Genomic DNA, 11,099 nt, shown 5'->3' on the forward strand with positions numbered 1-11,099 from the left:
GAGTCTAAGGACTCCTTATTCTGGAGTTGGTAGAGTCCAAAGTCCCCTTACTCTGGAGCTGGTGGAACCCAAAGACCCCTTTTTCTAGTGCTGGTACTGTCCAAAGACTCCTTATTCTAGAATTGGCTCAGTCTAAAGAGCCCTTGTTCTAGAGTTGGTAGAGTCCAAAGACCCCTTACTCTGGAGCTGGTACAGCTCAATGACCCCTTATTCTAGAGTTGGCACTGTCCAAGACCCCTTATTCTAGAGTTGGTAGAGTCTAAGGACACCTTATTCTGGAGTTGGTAGAGTCCAAAGACCCCTTACTCTGGAGCTGGTGGAACCAAAAGACCCCTTTTTCTAGTGCTGGTACTGTCTAAAGATCCCTTATTCTAGAATTGGTGCAGTCCAAAGACCCCTTGTTCTAGAGTCTAAGGACTCCTTATTGAGTTAGTAGAGTCCAAAGACCCCTTATTCTAGAGTTGGTAGGGTCCAAGGACTCTTTATTCTGGAGTTGGTAGAGTCCAAAGACCCCTTACCCTGGAGTTGGTGGAGTCCAAAGACCCCTTACCCTGGAGTTGGTAGAGTCCAAAGACCCCTTACCCTGGAGTTGGTGGAGTCCAAAGACCCCTTACCCTGGAGTTGGTAGAGTCCAAAGACCCTATACACTGGAGTTGGTAGACCCCCAGCAATTCTAACATGTCCCATTAGATTGGAGAATTGTGGGCATCGTTCTGTCATCGCTACCTCCCTGCGTGTACCTGCTGCTGTCATTTAGTTTAGTAACCGTGACCCTCTATTGGGTCGACCTTTGGTGCCTTCCAATCTCAATCGCGCTGTTGGCCCAGATGCTGTGGTGTGAATGAGGCTGAAACTCCATGCGTTCACCATCATGACTCCACTGGCAGTCAGACAGCAACTTCCAGAGTCTGCAAGGGTTCAGGACAGAGGCGGGAATCCAGAGGTTGCTCTCCCTGATTCTGTGCTTCTCCAGAGGGCATTCTACCAAGGTCCCCCTCCACCTTCCCCCACCCCAGACTGAGACGGGGTTTCAGTGACATTGGTTGACTCACAGTGTGGCTAACGTCCGGGTGGGCTATTGCAAAATCCATGGAATCCGTTTTGGTTGCACCTGTCACCTATGGTACCTATGGTGAGTTCGACCACAGTTCGCCTGTTAATTTACCTGTACCTCACACTTAACCCTGAACGTTAGAGTACAAGATAGATATCATAAACGGTTTTATCTTTCAGAACTTGTACAGTGACATTTCTTATGGATCTGGCCGAGATCCATTCAATAATCCTAGCAAACAGCTTGAACAGGAGCCTGCCCTAACATGGAGTGATGTCCGCTTACAGGAATAAAATCCTGTGAGGATTCGTTGCTCGCCAAGACTTGAAGACTCACGAGTATGACTCGCGTGTCAAGACCGGAAGAAGGTGGAAGAAGTGACCAACACTTCAAATGAATCGTGCAACTGGATGAAGGTGTAAAAGCCATCGTTCAAAATTTGGATATGTGTATAATATCCAAATATCCAATTTTCTTGGATAAACTTTCTGAAAATTGGCTCCCCAAACCTTGCCTCAATTGGTTACGTTATTTACCTCAGTTGGCGTTAAGAAAGTGAGTTAATCCAAAACTGTCAATACAAGCAGAGCAAAACTAAACGAACAGGCAGGTACTGTCACAGCACAATCTTCTGCTTACCTGGAGGGATGAAGGTACAGTGCCCGCTCGAATTCACAAGCACATTCGTCTTAAACGTTGAGTCGAAGTCACCATCTGCGCTGCAACAAGGGCAAGGCACAGAGTCAAGGCCCCATTTCTATCAGCTGATCTCCCTTGGCACCCCCTAACCGAGCAACCAGGGATTTGCACACATTTGCATTCAAACCCAGCCTCCCCTCCCTCCTGTCCATGGAGAAGGAACAGGATTTGCACTTGGGGACAGCTAGAGTTCAATTGCACGGTGGGGGGAGGTTTGTGCGGGTGGGCGGTTGCTGGTAAATCCCAAGCCTTGCAGAGGGGGGAGGGGTGTGGCCAACTCATCAAGGTCGGGGGAGGGAGAAAGAATAGCCCAGGGAAGAGGCTGGGGGTAAAGTATTTAAATCCTGTGAAATAGCAAGAAAGAGGAGCTAATAAGAACTCAGGGTTTGAAAATTGCAGCTATGAGGAGGGATTGGATAGGCTGGGGTTGTTTTCCTTAGTGCAGAGGAGGCTGAGGTGTAACCTAACTGATGTGTACAAAGTTATGAGGGGCCTAGATAGGATAGACAGGATAGACCTGTTTCTCCTGGCTGAGGGGTCAGTTACCAGGGGACCCAGGTTTAAGGGGATCGCTGGAAGGATTAGAGGGGACGTGAGGAGAAACTTTTCCACCCAGAGGATGGTGGGCATCTGGAATTCACTGTCTGAATCGGTGGTTGAGGCTGAAACCCTCATTTAAAAGGTACTTGGATCAGCATCTGAAGTGCTGGAACCTGCAGGGCTACAGACCAGGGGCTGGGAAGTGGAATTAAAATGAGCGGCTAGTTCCGTTTTTCCTCTTTTCTGGCCGGCGCACACTCGATGGGCTGAATGGCCTCTTTCTGCACCGTAACTGTTCTATGGTTCCACTTCACAACCTGAGGGCCCAGTATTGATAAAGATTGTGAATCAAGAAATCTGGCCAGAGAGAGTGATTGAAATATATTTAAAATCTTGCCAGGGATTACGGACAAGCTAAACAAGGTCATTCACACATGGGCTGATCTAATCGAGGGGGGTTTAAGATGATTAAAGGATTCGATGGGGTCGATGGAGAGAAACTGTTTCCTCTGGTGGGGGTGGGGAGTCCAGAAGAAGGGGGGGGTGCAGAAGCTTAAAATTGGAGCCAGGCCCATTCAGGGGTGATGTCAGGAAGCACTTACACACACACACACACACACACACACACACACACACAGACACACACACACACACACACACACACACACACACACACACACACACAGACACACACACACACACACTCTCTCAGACACACACACACACACACACACACCCCTACACACACACACACACACAGACACACACACACGCACACACACTCACACACACACTCTCTCAGACACACACACACACCCCTACACACACACACACACAGACACAGACACACACACACACACACACACACTCTCAGACACACACACATACACACACACACTCTCTCAGACACACACACACACACTCACACTCACACTCACACTCACACTCACACACACACACACTCACACTCACACTCACAGACACACACACACACGCAGGAGCAGGAATCTGGAACTCTCTCCACCACCCCCCCCACCAATGAAGCTGTCGAGGCTCCGGGAGGGGGTCAATTGGAAATTACCATATGGAGGTAGATGGATTTTTGTTGGGTAAGGGAATTAAGGGTTACGGAACCAGGACTCGGAGAGGGAGTTAAGATACAGATCAGCCGTGATCTGATTGAATGGCAGAACAGGATGAGTGGGCCGTGGGGTGGGAGTAAAGAACACCCGGTATTGGTTAGATAAAGCTCCCCCTACACTGTCCCCATCAAACACTCCTAGGACAGGTACAGCACGGGGTTAGATACAGAGTAAAGCTCCCTCTACACTGTCCCCATCAAACACTCCCAGGACAGGTACAGCACGGGGTTAGATACAGATTAAAGTTCCCTCTACACTGTCCCCATCAAACACTCCCAGGACAGGTACAGCACGGGGTTAGATACAGAGTAAATCTCCCTCTACACTGTCCCCATCAAACACTCCCAGGACAGGTACAGCACGGGGTTAGATACAGATTAAAGTTCCCTCTACACTGTCCCCATCAAACACTCCCAGGACAGGTACAGCCCGGGGTTAGATACAGAGTAAATCTCCCTCTACACTGTCCCCATCAAACACTCCCAGGACAGGTACAGCACGGGGTTAGATACAGAGTAAATCTCCCTCTACACTGTCCCATCAAACACTCCCAGGACAGGTACAGCACGGGGTTAGATACAGAGTAAATCTCCCTCTACATTGTCCCCATCAAACACTCCCAGGACAGGTACAGCACGGGGTTAGATACAGAGTAAAACTCCCTCTACACTGTCCCCATCAAACACTCCCAGGACAGGTACAGCACGGGGTTAGATACAGAGTAAATCTCCCTCTACACTGTCCCCATCAAACACTCCCAGGACAGGTACAGCACGGGGTTAGATACAGAGTAAAGAACCCTCTACACGATCCCCATCAGACACTCCCAGGACAGGTACAGCACGTGGTTAGATACAGAGTAAAGCTCCCTCTACACTGTCCCCATCAAACGCTCGCAGGGCAGGTACAGCCCATGGTTAGATCCAGAGTAAAGCACCCTCTATACTGTCCCCATCAAACACTCCCAGGACAGGTACAGCACGGGGTTAGATACAGAGTAAAGCTCCCTCTACACTGTCCCCATCAAACACTCCCAGGACAGGTACAGCACAGGGTTAGATACAGAGTAAAGCTCCCTCTACACTGTCCCCATCAAACACTCCCAGTTGTCCAGCTAGGACCAGAACCCATTTGTTAAAAGTGAAAGGGTTGTGAGTACCCTGTAGCAAGCAGCAGGTATCGGCTGAATGGACAGTGCCTACCTGTTATATAATAGAATGTCTGGGATCCAGATCTGGTCTGAACGGAACCGGATATTTTTCACTCCTGGATATTCTGATTCATTCCATTGAAGGTAGTGGTCTTGCCAATTCTGTAACACAAGAGGTCATCTTAGGCTCCCGGTTCTAATAGAGTGTCCACTTCAGCATGAATTACTCAAAATCTTCACATCCTTCATCTTCCCACTCTCTGGTACTGGTTTACCCAAAGATGGGAATCAGGGGGAAAACTCTCCGCTCATTGGGGTCATACCCAGCACAAAGGAAGATGGTTGTGGTTGTTGGAGGTCAGTCATCTCAGCTCCAGGACATCACTGCAGGAGTTCCTCAGGGTAGTGTCCTCGGCCCAACCATCTTCAGCTGCTTCATCAATGACTTTCCTTCCATCATAAGGTCAGAAGTGGGGATGTTCGCTGATGATTGCACAATGTTCAGCACCATTCGCAACTCCTCAGATACTGAAGCAGTCCATGTCCAAATGCAGCAAGATCTGGACAATATCCAGGCTTAGGCTGACAAGTGGCAAGTAACATTCACACCACACAAGTGTCAGGCAATGACCAACTCCAACAAGAGAGAATCTAACCATCACCCCTTGACATTCAATGGCATTACCATCGCTGAATCCCCCACTATCAACATCCTGAGGGTTACCATTGACCAGAAACTGAACTGGACCAGCCATATAAATACTGTGGCTACAAGAGCAGGTCAGAGGCTGGGAATCCTGCAGTGAGTAACTCACCTCCTGACTCCCAAAAGCCTGTCCACCATCTACAAGGCACAAGTCAGGAGTGGGATGGGACACTCCCCACTTGCCTGGATGAGTGCAGCTCCCACAACACTCAAGAAGCTCGACACCATCCAGGACAAAGCAGCCCCGCTTGATCGGCACCACATCCACAAACATTCACTCCCTCCACCACCGACGCACAGTAGCAGCAGTGTGTGTACCGTCTACAAGATGCACTGCAGCAACTCACCAAGGCTCCTTAGACAGCACCTTCCAAACCCACGACCACTACCATCTAGAAGGACAAGGGCAGCAGACACATGGGGAACACCACCACCTGGAAGTTCCCCTCCGAGCCACTCATCGTCCTGACTTGGAAATATATCGGCTGTTCCTTCACTGTCGCTGGGTCCAAATCCTGGAACTCCCTCCCTAACAGCACCGTGGGTGTACCTACACCACAGGGACTGCAGCAGCTCAAGAAGGCAGCTCACCCCCCACCTTCTCAAGGGGGCAATTAGGGATGGGCAATAAATGCTGGGCCCAGCCAGCAACACCCACATCCTGTGGACGAGTACAGAATAACTGATGCAGTTGGTAATATCTCAGGATGAGTGTCTACACTCCTCTTGTTTCCTGAATCATCAGGATGCTGGGATCTGATATGTTCCCATCATGGAATCGGCTCCCAAAACCCATCGCACCAATTCCAACTCCAGCCAGGTGCTTTTCCAATACCCTGGCTTCGAGGAATCCCCATCAACATTCCCCTCAAACCTGCAACCTCCAGGGTCTTCAACACAGCTGTCCCCTCTCCCAGAAGGATGACTACTCCACCTTGGGAGTATTCAGGAGCTCTTTTCTACCCCTGCAAAATCGATATGACAAGCAAGGTCCTGGTCTCACAGTGACGGTGAGCTGTCTTCCTGAGCCGCTGCAGTCCCTGTGGTGTAGGTACACCCACCGTGCTGTTAGGGAGGGAGTTCCAGGATTTGGACCCAGCGACAGTGAAGGAACGGCCGATATGTTTCCAAGTCAGGATGGTGAGTGGCTTGGAGGGGAACTTCCAGGTGGTGGTGTTCCCCATGTGTCTGCTGCCCTTGTCCTTCTAGATGGTAGTGGTCCTGGGTTTAGAAGGTTCATTCAATACTGTCAGCCCTCCCAACACTGGCATTCACACACATATCGGAACAGGAGGAGGCCATTCAGCCCCCTGTTCCTGTCCCACCATTCATCGGGATCACAGCTGACCTGTGATGTAACTATTTTGCCCCATATCCCTTAATGTGTTTGGATAACAAAAATCTCTCAGCCTCTGATTGAAATTTAATCGATCCCAGCATCGATCGCCGTTTGCGGAAGAGAGTTCCAAACTTCTCCCAGCCTTTGTGTGACCAAGTGTTTCCTAATTTCACTCTGGAAAGGTCTGCCTCGAATTTTTAGACTCTGTAACCCCCCCGACCCCCGGTCCCAGACTCCCCGACCAGCAGGAATAGTTTCTCTCTCTCTCGACCCTGTCAGTTCCCCGAAATATCTTGAAAACTTTGATCGATTCACGTCCTTTAACCTCCTAAGCTCCAGGGAATACAACCCGAGTTTGTGTTTAATCCCTCCGTGTCATTTAACCCTCGGAGTCCCAGGATCATTCCGGTGAATCCACACTGCACCCCCTCCCAGGACGATGTACCGTCCCTAAGGTACAATGCCCAGAGCTGCTCACAGTGACTTTGGGTGTGGACGGACCAGGGCTTTGTACAGCTGCAGTATAACTTCAATCCCCTTGTAGTCTAGTTCTTGTGTGAATGTGTGAGAGTGCGTGTGTGTGAGTGTGTGCGCGATTATGTGTATGAGTGTGAGAGTGCATGTGCGCAAGTGTATTTGCGATTATGTGTACGAGTGTGAGAGTGCAGTGCGTGAGTGTGTGTGCGATTATGTGTACGAGTGTAAATGTGTGTGATTATGTGTATGAGTGTGAGTGCGTGTGCACGAGTGTGTGCCTGATTATGTGCACGAGTGTGAGTGTGTGCGCGAGTGTGTGCACAATTATGTGTACGAGTGTGAGAGTGTGTGCGCGAGTGTGTGCACAATTATGTGTACGAGTGTGAGAGTGAGTGTGCGTGAGTGTGTGTGTGATTATGTGTACGAGTGTGAGAGTGCGTGTGCGCGAGTGTGTGTGATTATGTGTACGAGTGTGAGAGTGCGTGTGTGCGAGCGTGTGTGATTATGTGTATGAATGTGAGAGTGCGTGTGTGCGAGTGTGTGTGATTATGTGTACGAGTATGAGGGTGCATGTACGCGAGTGTGTGTGATTATGTGTACGAGTGTGAGAGTGCATGTGCGCGAGTGTGTGTGATTATGTGTACGAATGTGAGAGTGTGTGAGCGAGTGTGTGCACAATTATGTGTACGAGTGTGAGAGTGAGTGTGTGTGTGATTATTTGTACGAGTGTGAGAGTGCGTGTGCGCGAGTGTGTGTGATTATGTGTATGAATGTGAGAGTGCGTGTGTGCGAGTGTGTGTGATTATGTGTACGAGTATGAGGGTGCATGTACGCGAGTGTGTGTGATTATGTGTACGAGTGTGAGAGTGCATGTGCGCGAGTGTGTGTGATTATGTGTACGAGTGTGAGAGTGAGCGTGAGTGAGTGTGTGTGTGATTATGTGTACGAGTGTGAGAGTGAGCGTGCGTGAGTGTGTGTGTGATTATGTGTACGAGTCTGAGAGTGAGCGTGCGTGAGTGTCTGTGTGATTATGTGTACGAGTGTGAGAGTGAGCGTGCGTGAGTGTGTGTGTGATTATGTGTACGAGTCTGAGAGTGAGCGTGCGTGAGTGTCTGTGTGATTATGTGTACGAGTGTGAGAGTGAGCGTGCGTGAGTGTGTGTGTGATTATGTGTACGAGTGTGCGAATGAGTGTGCACGAGCGTGCAGGTAACTGCTCACCCTAAGCTCTGGGTGGCGCCCTGCAAGGAGTTCGGGTGAGTAATCTACCTGGCCACAGGAAATTTTAAGCCGTAATTTTAACCCCACCTTGCCCGGGGGGGTGGGGGGTTGGTGGGGGGGAAGAGGGGGTTTAAATTTGAAAACACTGCCTCCCAGCTCCCACCCGCTGTATTGTCAGTCGAGGCAACACTAACAGGCGCCCAGTTAGGGACAGGGCGAGGCTCCCACTACAGGCAGCCAGGGGCCCACCTAACCTGTCTGGGCCACAATCTGATGCTGGGCCAAGTTCTCTTCGCTGTCCCTTGCCCATTGGCTGGATCTCTGATGGGCAGCACCTGGAGTCCGTGGGCATTGCCCAGGCCCCCCCCACCCCCCTACCGATCCTCCACCACGAGCGGCAGTTGGCAACTCTGATTGGCCGCATACCTGGAGGTTCCATCACACGTGACCCTCCCCTGCCCTCCAAGCCCCGCCTCCCATCCACCCTCCGATTGGACGGTCGGCAGGTCCACCATCCCCTTCGAGACATACGGATGTACAGGCTAGGAGCAGGGGGAGGCCACTCAGCCCATCAAGCCTCCTCCGCCGTTCAATAAGGTCAAGGGTGATCTGATTTTAATCTCAACTCCGCATCACCTTTCACCGCCTGGTTAATCAGGAATCTACCTCGCTCGGCCTTAAAAATATTTAAAGGTTCTGCTTCCACCGCCTTGTGAGAAAGAGAAGTTCCTAAGACTCACCAACCTCCGAGAAAACAAATTCACCTCATCTTCGTTCTAAATGAGCGACCCCCTTTATTTTTAAACAGCGACCCCCCCCCTAGTTCTAGATTCCCCCACAAAGGGAAACAGCCTCTCCACATCCCCCCTGTCAATACCCCTCAGGATCTTAAAGGTTTCAATCAAGTCACCTCTCACTCTTCTAAACTCCATTAGATACAAGCCCAGCCTGTCTGACCTTTCCTCATGAGACAACCCGCCCATTCCTGGTATTAGTCTGATAAACCTTCTCTGAGCTGCTTCCAACGCATTTACCTCCTTCCTTAAATAAGGAGACCAATACTGTACACAGTATTCCAGATGTGGTCTCACCAGTGTCCTGCACAACTGAAGCATAACCTCCCTACTTCTGTATTTAATTCCCCTCACAATAAGCAACAACATTCTATTAGCTTTCCTAATGACTCACTGTACCTGCATGCTAACCTTTTGTGATTCATGCGCTAGGACACCCAGATCCCTCTGCATCTCAGAGCTCTGCAATCTCTCATCGTTTAGGTAATATGCTTCTTTTTGATTCTTCCTGCCAAAATGGACAATTTCACATTTGCCCACTTTATACTCCATTTGCCAGACCTTTGCTCACTCACTTAACCTATCTATGTCACCAAGTCGCCTCCTTACCTCCTCTTCACATTACACTTTCCTACCTACCTTTGTGTCATCAGCAAATTTAGCAAACATTCCTTCGGTCCCTTCATCCAAGTCATTGATATAAATTCTAAGCAGTTGAGGCCCCAGCACTGATCCCTGTGGCACACCACACATCACATCCTGCCAACCAGAAACAGACCCATTTATGCCAACTCTCTGCTCCCCGTTAGCCAGTTAACCTTCTATCCATGCCAATCGGAAAGCTAACAGAACCTCAAGTGGTCTGATTCAGTGATCCCGGCATCTCCCCGCCAATCATCCAAATTTCGAGAAGTGAAAGGGTTTCAAGGGACCCTCACCACCCCCCTCCCCCACCCCACTCCCACTCCCACACTGCTCAAAAAGAAGCGCTAGGATTTTCCCGACATTTTATCCCGAGCCCCTGCTCCGAGTGTCACCCCCAGCAGGGTCTGGGAGATGAAACTTCCCACTACCCGGGAAGAGGTAAGTTGGGTGGTTCTGGTAACGCCAGGGACTGTCCCAATCCCCTCCAGCCCCTTCCTCAAACGGACAAGGGGAAACAGCCCCTGGGGTCTGTCAGTGAGCTAAACCGGCCATGTGTTGTGGCAACTCACAGTAGGCGTTGAGTTTGTCCGCCGGGGAACAGGAAGGAAGGTGGTAGTGCAGCTGAAAGGTTGGGGGACAGAGGCATCGCCCAGGTTACTTACCATCCGCAGCCAAATGTTCGTCGTTATGACTTGGTTTTTCTCATCCTGCGAGAGAAAGACAGATAAGGGATTAGTTCCTAAGTGAGCAAGTGTTAGCCACAACGCGAACATAAAAGCCAAATACTGCGGACGCTGGAAACCTGAAACCGATCCAGAAAAGGTTTCGGAAAATCAAGAGGTCCGGCAGTGTCTGTGCAGAGAGAGAGACGTACTTAACGTTTCGAGACCGTGTAATGCTCCTTCAGAGTGCCGCACTGTCGGATGGTCTGTACTGAGGGAGCGCCGCACTGTCGGAGGGTCTGTACTGAGGGAGTGCCGCACTGTCGGAGGGTCAGTACTGAGGGAGTGCCGCACTGTTGGAGGGTCAGTACTGAGGGAACGCCGCACTGTCGGAGGGTCTGTACTGAGGGAGTGCCGCACTGTCGGAGGGTCTGTACTGAGGGAGTGCAGCACTGTCGGAGGGTCAGTACTGAGGGAGCGCCGCACTTTTGGAGGGTCAGTACTGAGGGAGTGCCGCACAGACAGAGGGTCAGTGCTGAGGGAGAGCCGCACTGTCGGAGAGTCAGTGCTGAGGGAGTGCCGCACTGTTGGAGGGTCAGTACTGAGGGAGCGCCGCACTGTCGGAGGGTCAGTACTGAGGGAGCGCCGCACTGTCGGAGGGTCAGTGCTGA

The 11,099-nt window shown here is 50.7% G+C and overlaps 1 protein-coding gene across 2 annotated transcripts in view; it reads right to left on the minus strand.

Moving 5' to 3' along the window:
* LOC121274419 (neuronal acetylcholine receptor subunit alpha-7-like) overlaps positions 1–10,469 on the minus strand; it is a 32,176-nt gene extending 21,707 nt beyond the window's left edge. The window contains exons 1-3 of one of the 2 annotated variants that reach the window (XM_041181729.1): positions 10,429–10,469; positions 4,638–4,747; positions 1,694–1,773 (exon numbers count right to left, since the gene is read on the minus strand). In XM_041181729.1, coding sequence (XP_041037663.1) covers positions 1,694–1,773; positions 4,638–4,747; positions 10,429–10,431 — 193 coding nt within the window. In that variant the 5' untranslated portion in view covers positions 10,432–10,469. Of the gene's footprint in view, positions 1–1,693; positions 1,774–4,637; positions 4,748–10,428 lie in introns of those variants that run through there. The other variant, XM_041181730.1, reaches the window with a different exon arrangement.
* Between the last annotated feature and the right edge of the window lie 630 nt (positions 10,470–11,099).

This window comes from Carcharodon carcharias (assembly GCF_017639515.1).
Source record: "Carcharodon carcharias isolate sCarCar2 chromosome 36 unlocalized genomic scaffold, sCarCar2.pri SUPER_36_unloc_2, whole genome shotgun sequence".
In the NCBI taxonomy this organism is placed as follows: domain Eukaryota; kingdom Metazoa; phylum Chordata; class Chondrichthyes; order Lamniformes; family Lamnidae; genus Carcharodon; species Carcharodon carcharias.